Source organism: Corvus hawaiiensis, chromosome 6 (assembly GCF_020740725.1).
Source record: "Corvus hawaiiensis isolate bCorHaw1 chromosome 6, bCorHaw1.pri.cur, whole genome shotgun sequence".
NCBI classification, from domain to species: domain Eukaryota; kingdom Metazoa; phylum Chordata; class Aves; order Passeriformes; family Corvidae; genus Corvus; species Corvus hawaiiensis.
The window spans coordinates 16,735,189-16,754,415 of NC_063218.1; the positions used below are offsets into that span (position 1 = coordinate 16,735,189).

Consider the following 19,227-nt stretch of genomic DNA (forward strand, 5'->3'; position numbering starts at 1 on the left):
TTGGTCAGCTGCTGCAGTTGAAAATCAGATGGAAACTTGTGTAACACAGCCCAGCATTCTGCTACAGTTCTCAGCACTTAACCTGCTAACCCTCAACAGAAGGGAGGGATTTCTTCTTCTTTTTCCTCTTTTTTTTTCTTGAAGCTGACATTTTATCAATTCTTTCTGTATTGTAACTGTTCACCTCAGGCTGCAGAACTGTAACCAATACAGCAGGAAGGTAACTCCCATTCAGAGTTTTCCTTCCATCTCAGTCAAAACTCACTCAAGAGTCCTGCTAAGGTTGCTAGAGACATGCTACACCTGCTATTGCAGTAAATACAGTGCTTGGGACTGCACACGAGAAGGGATTTTAAAAGCATGCACTAGAGAAAAAGAGAAATAAATTATTAAATTTTGTATTTCTCAATGAAATCTGACTGTTAAGACTTGTATTTTGGGGGAACCAAGAGCAAAACCTTTTTTTGACAAAAGTTAGTGCTTGGAAAGAGTAATATACATTGCACCTGTTAGTGTAGTATGTCAGTAGCACACAGAGAATAAAAGCAGCTGCTTCTTTTAAAATGATGCCAATTTCATTCTGTGAATTCTGTGCAGCAGTGAACATATGCCATCCTACAGGGTTACTGGCTTTGGCAAAAAGTTCAAGCATTCATATGAAATATTTTACTTAATACTTATAGTTTGGAGAGTTTGGAGACTTCTAAAGGAGATGTTTTCTAATTGTGAAACTTCAAAGATACTTTTCCAGAACATCTTTTCAGAAGGTTTGAGATAAATCTAAAAAAATGATCAATCTGTAAAATAAACATTGGGATCTTCGGTGAACCTGAATGTCTAGCTGGCTTTAAGATTTCTTTCTGTCATGTGTTCAACTCTTTTATGTCTTTAAAGGCTTTATGTGCTCAGGGACTTCAGGAGATTAATATTCAAAATATGCTGGTGTTTGTGGTATGAAATTATTTTTCTCATTCTGAAAAAGTTGTCTTGCATCGAAGAAGGAAAATAAAACTCACCTGCCAGGAAGGAAAAGAGATACAAAGTGTTGCTGGCTGCTGGAACTCCAACTAAAGGCAACTTCCATTTTATGACAGGTAAAGCTCCAGTGCTCTAGAGGTGAAGTGTCAAAGCTACCCTCCCCTCTCTGCTGTGAGGGCTGACAGCCAGCGGAACTTCAGTGCTGACACTCATCTGGAGTTAAGGTAAAAATCACAGCTTTAAATGACAAAAGTTGGGCACAATTCACAACCATTTGTTGTGTACTGCTTCATTGTTAGAAATTCTATGGAACAGAATTTAATGTTACTTCACGCGGTCTTGTCAGGAGCTGAATTTCTATAACAGGAATTCATGTCAATGTTTATTTACATAATGTTATTTCATACTGAATGCAAATGTTTATTCATTTCTAATCATACTTTTATTTCTAATAATTAATTTTAATCATTATTTATATATTTCTATTCTTTTTAACGACAGGATGCTCTGAAATGTCTACAATTTTTCTCTATTACCCAGAAAGGGGCAAAATACATAAAAGGCAAACTACTGATACAATGGAGGTCAATGGCACAGCCTACCCTTTACATGGAAGGTCTGCAATGCTGCCCTTATTTTCATTAGCTCAGTTGAAATTTTCTCCTTATCTCCTCACATTTCCACAAACTATCCCCCACCATAAGAAGACAGAGGGGCTACAGAAAGTGGAGCTTTCACTATTTCAAAACTGCAGTTTTGTTTCGAATCTCCCCTCTCTACTGTAGCTGTTTTCCTCACCGCAAGTATTTTTAAACCCAAGTTGTTACGAGAGTTACTTCCTGTTACAGTTATGAGGTCAGTGAAACAAGAACAGCAGTGCAATAATATCTCATTGTAATTGCATGGTTTCTTTGTAAAAGCCAGATCACCTCTTATCATAAATCATTTAATATTCATTCTCCATTTTAAAATTACAGAAAAGAAAAGTAGACCAAGTCATGGTGATGATACCCTCTTCTTGTGGCACAGAGATGTTGTAAGGATAACAATGAAAGGCTGTGTGTGGTCCAGACACCAGAGATGAAAAATCATCTTTTTTTTGGTCTTTTACACCTTGTGAGAGCCTCAAGAATAAGAAAATGACATCGGAGCAACTCTTGATGCAGAAATCATTAGGGGCAGTCACTGCTGTGCTTCTTGCAGCAGCTTTTCAATCATAAGCGAATGGGTGTTGTAGAAGGGCAGCCCGTCCACTTCCATCTCTAGACTGGCAGTTTTGCCACTGCGGACCCCGAGCTGCACAAGTGTTTTCAGAAGCTTTTCTTCCTTAAAAAACAAAGAAACGGAGTATAATTAAAATTCTGAATCAGACAAGAGCAGTCATCAAGATCTTTATTTTAATTCTGGGAGAGACTGACCATATCCTCCATATTTATTTTGCCATCAACTTGCAAGTACTATCTCGTCCCAAAGAATATGTTTAGCATCTGGAGCTCAGGGAGTGTCAGATGGTTTATACCCTTGACTGCTATTTAATTACTGAATATTATTGTTCTCCACACTCCCTCAAACAGAACATTAGTGTCAATTCAGAAACATCTATCATTTTTTGCCTGGTTTCAAGTTCCTATATTGCAAAAATCAGAATCAGAGGAACCTCCACCCAAAGTATCTCAAAAATCCATCTGTGGCAGCTGCATCCAGCTGGCTGCAGCTGCATTTTTAAAGAAAAGAACAGAAGGGAAAGAGGATGCACCAGGAGAAAAGGTTATAGAGAGCACCTGGATGGGCTGCACACTCACTTTTCTGCAGCTTCTCTGATCTCTCCGTGCCTTTGGCCCTCTCTTCCCTTTTTCTTACTGATTTTATGAGAATTTTGGTTGCTTAGGGAAGAAGTGGAGACAAAACAACCTCAGAAATTGTGCTTCCTTGGCATGGTCTGAAATAGCATAAACTTTGTTTAGAACTAGTTATTTTCTTGCTTAACTAATATAAGCAGATAACAAAGCATGTTCCAAGTTCAGCTGTAAAAGTACACAGAGGGAACAAAATGCTTTTTTGTGAGCTATGGGCCAGTTAGCATTGTGGGATGAAAAGATGGAATAAAATGAGCTCTGAAAAAACCACAGGGAACAGTGATATTTGAAGATCTGGTTTCAAGTGGACGCATGTCTGCCATCAACGGCTCTGCTTTTCATTTGTTATGAAATGTACACAGTAAAACTCTTTCTATTTTTTTAGCATTTACTATACTGAGAATTTATTTCTTGAATTTTATTAATAAAAATCCAAGAAAACAAAAATCCTAGCTTCCCCTACGCCAACCCGGTGATAAGTTATGTAAGACCTTGAAACACTCACCTACCTATCTTTTCCTCCCTTTCTTTGCTAGGAATGCCTTTTCTGGTCTTTGTCTACCATGCCATTTCCACTTGCATGGAAATTGCTACTGGAACAGTCCTACCAGTGTCCTTGACAAAGAGTTCTCTAGGTTTTAACACTTCTTGTTTGACATTACCACACAATAAACTCCAGCAAAGTTCTTTATCTCCTGGACACAAATGAATCATGAAAAAAAAATTATAACGTTAAAATATCTACTCTTATCAAATGTTAGGACTTTTTCCAGGAACACTTCTAAACCACAAAGAATACAGGAGCTGTAGATCTGAATTTAGACACAATATGGTTGTATTTTACATAATAGAGTACATGGTCAAAATGTAATCATTTCTGAATGAAGCAAAGCATGCCCTGTATGACCAATTCAGTTTAATTTTGTAACTTGCTTTCTGAATGCACTTTCTAAAGATCTGTCTTTTATTTCCTGGTAAAACATCCTAGTTCTTAGCTGCAACAAAATTAAATGAGGGTCTGGTTTTCTACTAAAGGAGAAATATGCATAGTTACACGGTGTCAGCAGTGATGCATCTATGTAAGGAAATAATCAGGATACATTAGTAGCATGAAATTTGCTACTTTGTAATTTATAAAATTATAAATATACATCAGTTTATATCATATGAATGTTCATATATATGAATGCAAATATACAACTGATCTTTCTGCACTACAGAGGTTTCTCTTAGCACTGAGTGTATCTAAATGCTTAAGGACAAAGGAGATCTCCTGTGTCGCAAAAGAGATGCCCAAATTGGATACACAAAATGTAATCTCTAAAATGAATGGTTTCTGCTATGTATTTACATATTAGAGCTCTCTGATCTGCTTATATGAGGTAAAAAAGTTTGCTTGCTTAATGCTACATAACTATGCCTGATAAACCATAGTTTGTCATCAAATGCTACTGTTTCCATTTGTAATAAGCAAATACAATGTACAGCACGCTTCCTTAGCTGTACAGTGCTGCAATTTGACCACAGTTCTCTCTTTAGTAAATCATTATGTTGGGAGTGGAGTAACCAGAAAAAATAATCAGAAAAATAGAAAAATACCTTGTTAGTTTGTGCTTTATTCACGGGAACAACTTCCTTATGAATGGCAAAGGTAATAAAGCATACTAAAAATACATCACACCTTCATATATTTATAATATAGTTCATATTCTTAGAGGTCATCATTAAAAAAAACCCCAAACGATACAGTTAATACGCTGCCATTAATGAAGAGTTCAGTAAAAGAACAAATGATTGATATATTAACCTGATTGTGAGATGCAATGAAATGCAGAGTTGACCGTAAGATGTTTAGCATTAGCTACATTTGGATAAGTATGAATGAATTAATTTCATTACAGTCACTTTGATATAACAATACTACAAACATCTGAAAAGCCAAGCCAATACCATAATCAAATTAGTAGGTAAGCAAAGGTAAAGGTAAGCAATGATTGTTTAGGTCCAATTGTTTCTTGCTCCTGCAGTTCTCGCCACGGAACAAATGCTTTGCAGCATCTGTCGCTAAGATGTGTGTAAAGGCTGATCCATGAGCACAGAACAATCTGAGTTTGCTGTTCAGTGGGAAGGTAGAGCTCCACAGTTCTGGGGTTTGGCAGCGCAGCCCTGACACTGCTTGAACAAGAGCCTGCAGGGAAATAATGTTGGTGTTTCAGGGGAAGTCTTCACTTAGTAATTATGACCTACAGCATTCATGGAAGTGACATTTTTTGAACAAAAATAAAGCACATGATAAGACAGCTGTCTGCTGCTTAGGCACTCCTTCAAATGTCCTCTTTTCAATTACAAATACAACTATAAACACCAAGATGGATCTGTGTGGTGTTGCTCTTTATCTCACTAGGGCAATTATTATACCATTAAATGAAGATGAATTTTGCAGAAAGTAGCCATATAAACATAAATGGTCTGATTTTTTTATACTAATGGAGTATGTGAATACTAATGTATTCAATCTTCTGCATTGTTCACTGTTGTGTGATTTATAATTAAAGATATAATATTTTCTTGTCTGACATTTAGTCATTTTCTCTCCTCCAGAAAACTGTTTCCATTAATTTTATCTCAATAGATTTTTGTATTGCACTTTCAGTAGCCCATTATTGGCTCATTAATATTCCCAGCTGTATAGCTTAGTAAAACAAAAACAAGAAGGTTTTCCTGTACACAGTATGACATTTAATTACACTATCTCATTACCAGGAATTTTGATCATAGTAATTTTAGGATGCATTAATTTAAAGGTCAAAAACCAGTAGATGCCACTGGAAAAAACATTGAAAACTGAAAAGTAATTAATCTATTTTATGAAAAGACTGTGCTAAAAAGGGCCATATAAGCTTTGTTAAACTATATGGCTGTGCCAAGTGTTGGTATCAGTTTCAGTTTTACGACCTCTGGATAAAAAACTAAGATAGCAAGAACTAAAAAAAAATGGTGAGATCTACTCTAAAATACTTAAAAGGTGCTTTGTTGGAATTTCATGCAGAATGTGCTGTCATCTCAGGAGAAAAGCTTCTTTGTTTTGGACAGTTTCTATGGTAGATGGATTGCATTTTGCTTAGCATTCTTGGAGGTCACAAACTTAATGCTTTTGTCCAAATCTCTATAGAGGCACTCAGCCAATAAAGCCGAATTTTGAAGTTCCTAAGTTATTGCAAATACGTGGAACAAACCTTATTTAATCATTAAGAGTGTGTGTCTGTGTGTGTGTGTGTGTGTATATATAGACAGATTTTTTTTAACCACTGCCAAGTTAAAAATAGAGGCACGTGCTTAGCAGGATGAGCACAGATCACAGTCATTTCTCACCCCTCTCAGTTATTTTACTTTTTCTCAGTCTGAAACCTTTGCATTCCCAGAATATCACACTGTACAGAGCTGCATTAGTCAAAACACATTTAAAAATATTCATGTACAAGTTTTTCTCCAACTTTAATTTAGAAACATTCAAAACTAATTGTAGAAAGGTTCCAGAAAGGTGGAAAGATCAGAAGTACGGTACAAAGATCAGAAGTATGGAGTGGCTACTGCATAAGAACTGTGACTTGATTTTGGAAGCAGACATCTAAAGGACACTAAAACAGAGAGTTATAAAATCATGAATGATGCTAAGGAAGCAAACAGGGAATTTTAATCACTGTATCTCGATACAGGGATTTCTTGGATTGCCCATAAAATTGTAGCACTGTCTTCTGCTTGAAGTTAGAAGACATGAACACATTCATATTGAAGGATTTTTATTTGCAACCTGTTTTGGATCCTTTGTGGAACAGTCTAAGTACAGTGTGGCTGCTTCTTCACAAGGAATCCCCAAAAGTCCCTGAAGACCTTGTGTCTTAGGTTACAATGTAAGATGTAACCAAAAGTATGTATTCTATCACCAGCTCTTAAAACCAGGTGGGATAGAGTTCTTTATCTCTGCCATGACACATCCCTGTCAACTCCCTCCAGGAGATATCTTCTGTTAATGGGCCATCCAGCCTCACTGCATGACTCATAGAATTACATCATCCCATTGTGAGATGCTCCACCCAGGGGGAGGAACCAAGCATTCCTACCTGGATATAATCTGAGGTGTGGAACACCACAATGAGCCCTTACCTACTGGATTCCCAGAGGACAAGAGCTACATAACCACCACTGGACCTTCAGAGGAAGACCAGACCCTTCTACAGGATCACTGCTTCAACAGAACAACATCTATCACTTCAAAGAGGGCTTCAGCCACCCCTTCATGGGACTGCTACCACCACCCTGCCCAGCAGGGTGTCAGGTCATATCCTGACTCTGTCAGGTTAAGCCAGTATTTCTGTATTATTGCCTTGTTATATATACACTAGTAAAGAACTGTTATTCCTATTTCTCATATAATTGCCTGAAAGCCCCTTAATTTCAAAATTATAGTAATATGGAGGGAAGGGGGTTACATTTTCCATTCCAAGGAGGCTCCTGCCTTCCTTAGCAGACACCTGTCTTTTAAACCTTGTGAAGGTAAGGTATTGAACTGGACTAGGCAGGATTCAGCAGCTGGTGGCCTATGTGTCATGAGCAAGACTCAACCCCTCGTGCACAGGAATTACCTTGGTGACGGACGGAAGTGCTGGCAGCCAGAGCCTCTGGCTCGGTGCCCGTGGAAAGCCGACGGCTCTGCGCAGGTAGCGGTCATGGATCTCACAGGAGCGCAGCACAGACAGAGCACAGGCAATGGCATAGCCACCCCAGTTAGAGACCCCTGCAAAAGTGACACTGAAACCAGACTGCAAAAATTGGCTGCTTAGTGTCCAGAGTGTGTCAGAGACACCTGGGTTAGGAACAGAGAAATCTGAGCCCAAGAACAATACGGACCATCCAGTTCACAAGTTGGTCCTTGCTAAACACCTCTCTCTCACTGTGAATTTTATTTCATGCTGGTGTATAAGAGAATTTTAACTGTAACATTCAACTTCAGTTGAATATTAAGAATGTACATTTGTCCTTGAGTGATTATTGAAAGAACTTATCTCTTTGTAAAGGAGCAATATGACTAATTTATGCCTGATACGAGCACACTCACAGAAGTTTATCAATTATACTGAAAATTTGTATGTGCACAGACATTTTAATTCCCACACAGATCACTTCTGCAGTCTTCCTTATGGATTTTTGTTATTGAGTAACCTGGTCTAGTGAAAGGTTTCCTGCCCATGGCAGGAGGAGTAGGAACTGGATGATCTTCAAGGTTCATTCAAACCCAAGCCATTTTTGGATGGATTCTATGGTTCTGTGATTTTATACAATGTGTGATTTTTCAAGAATACTCAGGATTTGCCCTATTTCCAATTAAATACACTTTGTTCATTGAACATTCTCAATTTTCAGTCAGTTCTTCTGAAGCAACAGGTCCTTAACTCTTCAGAAAATGTACATAATACTGAGATAGATTCGTTTGCCAGGGAAAAGACAAATGTTTCCTTGTCAGTTCTATTCTCAAACACCAGCTACTCTCCCACCCCACCAAAAATCCCTTACCAGCTACAACAGTAAAATCAGCTTCAACATCACAAGCTATAACATCTCCATTTTTTATGTGCTTCTTTACAGCATCTTTTACTTTGCCCATTCCTAATTCATTTCCTCCATCTCCAACACCTTTATAAAAGAGAAGAAGACAAAATGAGTATGAACACAGCATATAAATGACAATCCCTCTAGAAGGCATCCAGTGTCTTCCCCACAGTTGCTGTGACAGTCCACAGCTCCATATGAGATGGTTTATCCTTTTTCATCCACACTGCCTAAAAACAGAAGACTGTGAATGAAATAGCTGAAAGCATCATCTATTACATGCCAGCCTCTAGGTTTATACAAGCAATGTACACTGTACATTGTGTGCATACAAAAGAGATCAAAACTATCAAGTGGTTGTGAACTGCAGACAGAATTAAGACAATAAACTTTGCTTATGGAAGGTCTTACATGAGTGTTCTATGTACTGCATTATCACAAGTACATCAAGAGAGAGAAGATAGAAAATTAAACCAAAATAAACCTGAGAAATTAGCTGGCAATTCTATAATACAGCAAGCATAGAAAACTTTGGCTTGTTACAAGCTTTAATCAAAAAAAACCAGAATAGAAATAGTAACTATTGCAGAAAGACAAGCAAAAATATACATAAGGATTTGGGCAGAAGTAGGCCTGACTGCACTGCCCATCTGTTTGATACAGATCACTAATGTGCCACAGTACCCAAAGAGCCCAGCCCTGTGTACTATTACTGTTTTCATTTTCCATAGTCATTTACCAAAACGACAGCTAGTCTTTATTTTTTAAAGTGCTCTTATGTACTGGATGTGGGGCATTGATTTTTGTTGCACAAATAGAAATACTGTGTATTTGTCTTAGTGATTTTAGTGAAAGTAGTGGGATCTGTGTAATTTCAGAAAAATTCTGGGCAACCCTATATTTAGGACATAAAGTTGTCAGATGTCATTTAGAGACCTGGAGATGAAGGTAACATATAAACTAGCAGTTTACATAAAAGCTGGATAGCACCTCTAATCTCTCATCAATATATTAAAAACATACTAAAAAATTTTATCTATTTAGTTGGAAACTAAAATTTCTCTTTCATCTGTTAGTCTGAATGGCATTGTCTTCAATTTGAAGATTTTACAGAAAAATCCTAGACAATGTCTGTGAAACAGAACAGTGAAGAGCTCCAAGTCCTCGCTGCAATGTATCAGATTTGAATTTGAAATATGACTGTGCTCTAATGCATAGCATGTGTTACAGGAGAGAAATTACAATATTTATAATTTACACTTCAGCCCTGAAAACTGGTAAATTTAACACTTTTAGTTACTGCATAAATATCTCATGTGTCTGTAGCAAATTTCTTCTTTAAGGGAAATGGAAAGTTATTTCTCAGCAGCAATTTTTTATTTGATTCCTTAAGTCTATCCAGTCAAGTGGGGCATAACTGAGTGACACATAGCTTACGTAAAAGGATTTGCCATGGAACAGCTACTTTTTTTTATCTTTAATAATCTGCTCACATTTATTTCACCATTGGGAGTTAATGGTGCTTTCAAAAATCTGTTCATTGGTGGTACTTTTCAAACAGGTATTGATTCAATCCTGGTGCTTCTATCCTCATATATAAATATGGAAGTTCTGCTTTGTAAGAATCTGATTTTTCTTATACTCAAAATTAAAATTTTTGCTCCTAATATTCTTTAAAAAGGCTAAGATGAATTTCTTGTCCCATGAAGATAACCAACAGTTTCTTTAACTGAAAGATATCCACTGCTCAGGGCTTTTTCTATCAGTCCTGCTTTGCTTTTCTTGTCTTTGTGGGAGTCCTGTCACCAGGATGGCAGCACAATTAGGAGATCTACTGCTGTGGATGTATCCCATTTGTGTGACACTGGGAGGAAAAGAACACCCCACTGAAAAAGTCTCCTGTCCCATCTGTTTTCTTCTTCCTCCACACATTGCCAGAGATCTGTTTTACTGTAGATCTCCAGAGTGAAATTCACCTGTGCAAACACAGCCATCCACACATGAGCCAGTCAGTTACACTGCTTTTAAAGTCAGCAGAAAGAAACACTCCCTTCACACATTCAGTTCATCTCACCCCAAGGCAGACATCTCAAATATAGATGTCTGAAAATAGGCAAGATAAATCCTCTTCTAAAGGCCCAATTGCTTTCCAGCCAAAGGAAAAATAGTTCTGCTGGATCTTCCATGCACGTTCCCACTGACTACATTGTTTTCTGAAACTACATTCATGAAATATGCAGGAGATGCCAGTCTTCTGTGCTAAAAATCTTTATGAAAGGGAAATGTGTGACCCCATTTTTTCATGCAGTACTTTGGAAAGCTTTTAATCAGCTCCTACATAAATAGCATATAGCTATGTCAATTGTATGACAGCTGAAAAAAGTCATATGTGGTTCCAGTACATCTCTTAATCTTTCATTTCAGTCTTATGTGGAAAATTAGTCCCTTCCAAACTCAGCCTTTCATGTTTTCTTACTCTGTGAATTCCTCAAGGCTGCTCCTTACTCCCTGAGTTTTTAGGATGTCAGTACCCATACAATTGTAAGCATTGCTCATGCTTTGTCTGTGGTCAAACTACAGGATCAGATTTTTTTAAAAACACAGATCTTGTTTTAAATGGAACTTGACAGCAATTAATCAGCATGTAACAAATGCTCTAACATTTCCCCTCTCCACCTACTGACACAGTGGTTCTTGCCACGGAGCATACTGTATAAAGAACTTCTGTAGGCTGAAAACTTGATCTTTCTAGTATTCTAGCCCATAAGGCTATTCGAGTACTCCACCCTAATGATGTACAATGTTTGCATTTATTTTGGAACCAGTCATATGCCTCCAAATTCCTACTGACCATATAGAAAGTTGAAGATAGCCCCACCAGAAAAAAATTGATCCTCATCAGTAGCAATACACTGCTATCAGTAATGGGACAAGACACAAAGGCCACAGCCCAGTGGCTAAGTTAAACTAAGCTTTGCAGAAACGCATTGAAAAACCCAACAGCCAACCCAAGAAATTGCTGCCCAATTACAAAAAACAGATACAAAAAATTAGTGTGATAAGCAAAACAAGAAATGTTAACTAGGTAACAGACAGTGCAAGAAACAATTACAGTTTTTTTCTATAGATACTCAATTAGTTCCCCAGAGCAGAATACCCACATACACAAATGCCATGGGAGATGAGAGCAGATTCCTTCATTGTCCTTTGAAGCCTCCGACTTGTTAAACTATTTTCTATGCAGATATCTCTTTAGAGAAAGTTCACAGCACTGAGACATAGTGAATCTGAATAACTGCTTTTCTTCTTTTTCACAAGCCTGTGGTATTTTTTATTAATTGCAATTTGTAGAATATTTGAATATTCAGAGAATGTTTGAAACAAACTACATTCTGCTGAATAGATTCAAATTCTCAGCTGGCAGAACATTCCTAACTCCAGCAAATGAATAATATACCTTGAGCTGCTGAGGGAGATATTTGAAGAGATTAGGGTATTTTTACTAAAGGAATCAGGTTGTGATGTTATGTAAGTAGCTGGAGAGATCAAGTTCTTGTATCAACAACCTAAAATCAGGGACAAGAGTTGAAACTAACAGCAGCAGATAAAGCTCTGAGGCATTTTGCCAGACATCTTTACAAAACAGAGCTTCTCCTATACTTAATCAGTCGATCTTTGTCCTCTGTTGAGATTGCCAAGACAGTGCCATCTAGAGTACTTCCTTTTGAATGTTGGAAGGTACTTCTTATGAATAGGAAAAAAACTGAATTAAATCTAAATACAAAGTATTGCAAATTTTACAATAATAAAAAAAATCAGTGAAGTCCTCTGCTGCACAGCTTTTAAATGATATCAATACAGTGAAATCAGACCATGAATTAACTCTGCAGAAGCTCTCTAAATTCTGTGGAAACATTTGAAAAACAACAAAACTGAGAAGCCAAAGTTCCCATACTTTTGGTAACACTTAGAAGCAAGTCCACAGCACTATAAGAAGAAAAAAAGCTAAATTAGCAGACATGTTCTGATGTGGCAGTCTGGCCTGGGTACTTATTTCCAATTTAATTTTAATATTTATAGGGATTATATATCTCCAAACCTCTCATTTGGGCCACACATGGTAGCAGGAAGCATTTGATTGTACAAGAATGTTGTACAATGGTCTATGGCATATTTTTTCAAAACCAGATACGAATAAGTTTTCAAGAAAAAAAGGTTTATTGCCTAAAGAGAGGAGCAGCATGCTGACAAAAGCATTCTCGTTAGAGGGACTAGCAAAGGGCAATGTTGTTTTGGTGGGAAGGACAAGGCATTCCTTTAAGGATTCTTACTGTACACATATATTTTGTTAGAGAAGGCACTATTATAATAGATGCAAGTATGTAATTCCTGCTTAAAGGGATGTACTGCTAAAGACAATATAAACAAAGATTCTATCCAGATTGCTGATTTAACTTAGGTGTAACAATCATAAACCCAATACTTTAATAAGGAATGTTACCATCCAATAACCATTTACTTTCTATGCTGCCTTTAACACATAAAATACAGAATGGATTCACTATTAAAAACTCCACTTAGAGTGTATGTACATACACTTATGTACAGGTAATACACCTGGCCTTGCTTTTTTTCCCTTAAATAACTTCGAAATCAACTTTTTTTTTTTTTTTGACTGTGAGAATCCTATAATAGAAACTTGCCATTTTTCTCCAGCAATGGTCTCTTCAAATTCAACCAACAAATGGCTGTAGCCTGAAAGCAGCTACTCAGCACCTGCCTCCTGCTCCCCTTCACTACCACTAAGAGGTCCTGTTTTGTGCTTCTCTTGCTTCTGAGAAGTCACACAAACTCACACTTACCTGTTGTTGTGACCCCTGGAATGGTTTGTGCAGCTAAAAATAGTTCATCTATGGGATCCACAAGATGTTTAATGTTAACTTTCCTGGCATTGTAATAATTGCCATCAGCAGCCATCCCAGCACGCTCTATTGCTATCAGGTGATCAAATCTGGTTAGAGGTGAATGAAAAAACAGAGGGGAAAAGTCAAAGCTGTGATTTTCACATGAAAAATTCTTCTGTTGGCTGCTTGTGCTTGGTTCTACTTCTTGACCATTTGGGATTCAAGGTAGAACTTGGATACTGTTTTGTTATTTCTGAATGTAGTTCTCTGTGGGTTTTTTTTTCAAAGGTTAGCTCAGTTTTTTTTTTAATAGCTTTAGTGCAGCTCCCCCAAACCACATTTGCTATCAAGAAATGGAGAAGTTCATGCAATCCTCCTAGCCAGCAATCGTTTGGGTCAGCCATCTGGCCTGCCTCTGTTCCACATTAAAGCAGGTGGTATCTTGTAAAATATTAATACACTTGCACTCTGCGAGTGTATTCAAAGAAAACAAAAAAGTGGAAAACTAATGATCATCTAAATCCGTGTTAGTGCAAATATATTTTCTGCTTAAAGTACATTGCTTGACAAATATTCAACTGTTTCTAGTTAGGCAATGTGTGGGTTTGGGTCTTTAGATTTGGGGGATTTATTTTTTAAGTGTATGGCTATTTTGTTGGTTATGAAAGCAGGCAGATGTGCTGCGGCTCTCCTACATTTTAAGTGGAACTTTAGTACTCAGTTCTGCCACTGTATGTTAGAATTAAGTTATTTTGCTTCTGTTTCTCCAATTTTACTGTCAAGAGATTACTAATTCTGCTGAATTACTTAATGTTCTTGTGGGTGGCTATCTACAGTGATTCTAGAGACCTTCAGCAGGTTAGTTGTCTACCTAAAAAATTACTTCAGCTTTTTGGGACTAAGGGACCAATTTAAATAGAATCTGCCTGTACTTTTATTAAGCATAGCTATAAAAGACATTTTTAAAACAATACACAAAAAATGAAAACAGTATCATGCATACTATTACAGTACACACTAAGCTGTGGAAAGAAATGGGAATTGAATAAGCTAATGAAGCAAATACCAGGGTGAAAGACCTTTTTATTAAAGAATACAAACTGAAGGCAACTACATTAAAATACTTTATGAGGAAAGATGAATAAAAATGAGTAATGTATGCCTACTTCAAGGAAATTTAAGTTGCCTGCTAAGTCATGAAATGAGCAAACAGCAAATTCTCCAGTGCATTAACCCTAATCACACCACTACAAACACACAAGACTATTAAGTCAGGTCATATTCCCCAGTTGTCATACTAGAGCTAAAGCTCTAGAAAATGAACACACTCCACAGCTCTTTTCTTAGCTCTTTCACTGATTTTGATATAATACTTTTTGATCTTCTCACTGATTTAAAAATTGGTAAAATAATATATAGTGTGTGTATATATATTTCCAGAATAACAGCTGAAAAACTTCTAGCAGTTTTTTGAAGGAAAAGAGCTATTGATATATGAAGAATTGTTTCCTTTTTGTACCCCAGAAGTGCATAATTGCAGAATAATGTGGAATTCTGTACTCTGTGTGTGGTCCAATAACAGTGTTTGGGTTCGAAGTTTGTTCTGCTCATTCCAAGTCTTAAGGATTTACTTGTAGCCATTGTGCCTTCTCAGACCATGGTCCTTATTTTTATTATAGTTTTGCACAGTAGAGGTGTGACCCATTCTCAGAAACGGAATACGTACCTAGGTCTTCCAGGATTCCCATTCTCACACAAAAACATTAAAGCTGAATCAGCATTTTGCCTTTGATAACTCAGTAGAGGGATGGGTTTCTTCAGGATTCCTAAAGGAAAGCAAAATGAAATTCAGATACTAAATACTTTTCCTTTTGTTTGATGTGTGTTTGAGTGAATTTAAAAAAAAAAAGAAAGCAAAATTGCTAGAACAGTAAGAATTAAAATCAAGAACTTTATACAATTCTTGATGAGCTCCCTGTATTTTTATTTTAATTTAAACTTGTTTCAATGTAAATGCTATTAAACAGGACCTTGAGGTAGAAAACAGGTCTACAAGAATAAGAGCAGACATCCAGAATTTATCCCAAGCAACTCATCCAGAATCAGTACCCAGATATGTACACATGAACTTGATGCCAGCTAGGTTTAACAAAATGTCATCGTAGCAATGCTGAGCAGAGCTTAGAGGATGAATTCTGATTCATTCTCTGGGGAAAAAAACTCCTGTACTAAGTGACAGATTAAAACTGAAGCAAACCTTGGCTCAAATTAGAAAGATAAAAACTGAAAAAAATCGTGTCTCTTACCTAGTTGAACAGCTTCTTCTATAATCTTTTTATTCAGATCCATGGCTCGCTGATCTGTAACTATGGCAACCTGCTTCTCCAAGGCCTGCAGCATGGCTGCGATGGCAAGGGCTCCCGGGGGGCCGTCGTTCTCCTCGGGCGGCTCGTGGGCGCAGTGGGTGGGAAATCCCGTGGTTATCAGCACGGAGCCAGCGTGGGACAGTGCCAGGCAGGCCCGCAGCAGCTCACCCCGGCGCCGCAGGTGCACCACGCCCCGCTCTCCTAGACAAGTGGTTTTAAAGAGAGCGGTACACTTCTGGGTATCACTCTCCTGGCCAAGTTCCCTCTGGGTGAAAGTACATACTTTAGTGACATAAAATGGGTTTAAAAAAAAAGAGAGGAAAAACTTCTGGTCAAGGCAGGAATTGGGGTAATTTCCTCAGGAAACCTAAGAAGATGTAGGATATCAGTAATGAAGATAATGGGCTGTTCTTCCAGGTTAAGAATGTCCAATTCTGAAAATTATTATAACTAGCATTTCTAGGTATGAGTGCAAATAGCTTTTTCTGAGAGCTTATTGCATATTGTTTCCTTTCCTTTAGCCCTCTGCTTTCCTTTGACAGTCTTGCTAGACCAGGTTTAGCTACTGAAGCTAGACTGCAACTCAAGCATCCCACACCTTAGTTATAATGCAGACTTCAGATGTGTAAGCTGCTCCTTTGTCTCTATTTAACTCCATCCACTTCGGGAAGAGCTAATTCCCAAATAAATGTCACTTAATGAAATGATTAACCTCAGAAGTGAGGCTTCAGAGACATTGTAAGTTACCTGGGGACTTTTTAAACTCAATGAATACAGTGGTATCCAGGTGACTACTAGAAGTTCTTGTAACACTTCATGTAGTAGAGAACCATGTTATCACACCTTGAGAAACAGGTGAATATTAACAGAAGTCTCTTCTCATGGGTCAGTCCCTAAATAGGCAACACTGTTTTCTGTGTATGGCTTTCATTGCTCAAACACTTCCTATCCCATGTCCCTTCCCTGTCACTTGGAAAAAAGTTCACAGCTCAGTTCTTTCGATTTGCTAGCACTCAAGAAAACCATGAATACCAGCATGATGGGCTCATAGAGATAAGTCTTCACTGTTGTTTTCCAATCTCCTCACATCTTCATCCTTCTCGCTCCCCTCATCCCCACATTTTCCTCTTTTTGTCCTCAGTTTCCCCTTTGGCATTTATCCCTCTGTTCCTCCTAAATAACACACAGGCAATACACAGATAATGGATAGATAAAAAAGTTCAGAACAAAACTTAGCATAAGCAGAATATAAGTCTCTGAGAAGAGGGGTATACTGACTGAGACAAAGTACTGTACTCTCCTTTAGCAATAAAATGAGCTAACTCTTAAGTTAGGTCCCGTATTTCTGCAGAGCGTGGCACTGTGCCAAGCCAACTCCAGAGAGTGGGAAAGGAGAGGCCTTGTGAGCAAAAATAAACAGACCCAAATGTATGCACACAGCCCAAACCCGGAGATTGGGAGTGCTGGGCGTAAGCTGTTTTCCACTACTGCCTACAGAGGATTTCAGAAAATTTATGGCACACTGAGCTCAGACTTTACAGTAGCCAGAGGGGACTAACTCAGTGTGTATTTTAGGAATGGTTGCACTACTCAGTTTGCCTTTGCTTCCCTCTCTTCCTTGTACACACAGGCAGCCCTACCTACACAACCAGCCACTACCTTCTGTGGTGACATGGTCACTGATAGATATGTCAGCAGAAATTAAGATAATTCCACCCATCAGAGAGCAGTGTTTGAAAAACACATGCAACTACTAGAATTTTCTAGTAAGAGCACAGTAGTCATGAATATATGTAAAGAAATGTGCTATTTACTCTACAGTGAACACCCATGTAGCTGTTACCAGCAAGCTGAGGTACCCTGTACTTTACATACCAATTTCAGCTTTATTCTGTAACAGTTCTTATTCCCTGGGGACTCTCCAGTCTGCTGTAAACATCAGTGCTCCTGTGATGTTCGAGAGCATATAGTCATCAAGATCAGATGAATGGTTTTGGCCAGACTCTGATATTAACTACACTAACAGAAAATATAAGACCTAGTTATATAAACTCACTGCATTCCACAAAGAATTCGTAAAACCACCTTTAGATTCTTACTGTGTTCTTGAATTTTAAATATGTAAAAAGGCAGGTTAGGTGGTATCTACCCCACAACGAATGCATTAAAGGGAGACAGTTTTTGTTTATACCTGGATCTATTCCAATTAGAGTCTCCAGAGTCTTTATCTTCTGTGCTGCTTCTGCTGACACAATACTGAAATGCAGAGGATCTTGAGAGATGCAGTGGACCTGTGGGACTCCTCCTAAGGATCTGACATTGTCATTCTTCAGGTCGGTAATGAACATGCAGCCAGGAGAATGAGTAAAAGCTAATGGAGCACCTAAAATGAATGAAAAAGCTTCAGTTAAATGTTATTATTGCAACATAATGAATTATCAGGATGATAAAATTTTGAAAAGCTACTTCATATAACAACAGAGTCCCTGCCTGATGACACTTACAAAAATAGGTTATATTTTAAATTTACACTGCAGTAATTAATACACTTTGAGAAAGAAATATATGCCTGTACATCTGAAAATGTTTTCACTTTTAAAAAGCTCACATGGGTAGTTGAGTTTTTTCCACAATGTTCTCTTTGGTCTAAACTTGAGGCAACCTAAGAACAGAACTCTGGTGCCCTCCCAAAAGGTCTGTCATGATGGCGTTTATCTTCCCAAGTCACCATTACATGTGACAGGGCCCTGCTGCCCTGGAGATGGCTGAACACCTGCCTGCCCATGGGAAGCAGTGAATTAATTCCCTGTTTTGCTCTCTTTGAATGCATGGCTTTTGCTTTCCCTAGGAAACTGTCTTTATCTCAACCCATGCATTTTCCAGCTTTTACCCTTCCAATTTTCTCCCCTAAACCACAACCACTGTAAAGTGGCAAAGAGTCATGACAAAAGGGGACCAGTAAGCCTTAGCAAAGGAAATACAAGTAGCCTCTAAAACCCCGGAGAAAAATAAGCTACTTTATACCTGACAGCATAGTAGCTCCCTAAGCTGAAAATATTTCCTGTCTTTATACTGATTCCAGAAGTCTGGATCTAGGTAATACTTGATTTGGCAAAATTGGTACATTGTTAGGCAAATCTCAACTGGTATACTTAAACAAGCAAATCTTCACTTGATTGGGAGGGTGAAAATAAAGATATTTCTTTACTAAGTATATATGTGCTTGGTTTGAGCTGGATCTGTTGGGACTCTATGGCTAGCAATTTAAAGCACTTGGGGAACATGGTTGTTAAGGTTTACTAGACCTCATCGAACCCTGTGAGCAGACAATTTTTTGTGACAAGCTAGCAGATTCATGTAAAGTATGGGTACTGACGGTATGGCAGACTTTTAACTACCTAGCTGAGAAAGTAGCACAGCAAAATAAAAACTGTCAAAAATTTCCTGGAAGGCACTAATGACAACTGGTTATAATATAGAAAATGGAGAAATAAACATGAGTGAAAGTCAGTTCCA

The 19,227-nt window shown here is 37.9% G+C and overlaps 1 protein-coding gene across 15 annotated transcripts in view; it reads right to left on the reverse strand.

Moving 5' to 3' along the window:
• Positions 1-1,903: 1,903 nt before the first annotated feature.
• Positions 1,904-19,227, reverse strand: part of DGLUCY (D-glutamate cyclase) — a 48,070-nt gene continuing 30,746 nt past the window's right edge. For 13 of the 15 annotated variants that reach the window (XM_048306241.1, XM_048306235.1, XM_048306242.1 and 10 more), the window contains 7 exons: positions 17,903-18,094; positions 15,652-15,912; positions 15,072-15,171; positions 13,304-13,452; positions 8,406-8,525; positions 7,478-7,629; positions 2,924-5,022 (listed from right to left, as the gene is read on the reverse strand). In XM_048306241.1, coding sequence (XP_048162198.1) covers positions 4,795-5,022; positions 7,478-7,629; positions 8,406-8,525; positions 13,304-13,452; positions 15,072-15,171; positions 15,652-15,912; positions 17,903-18,094 — 1,202 coding nt within the window. In that variant the 3' untranslated portion in view covers positions 2,924-4,794. The other 2 variants (XM_048306248.1, XM_048306250.1) reach the window with 2 other exon arrangements.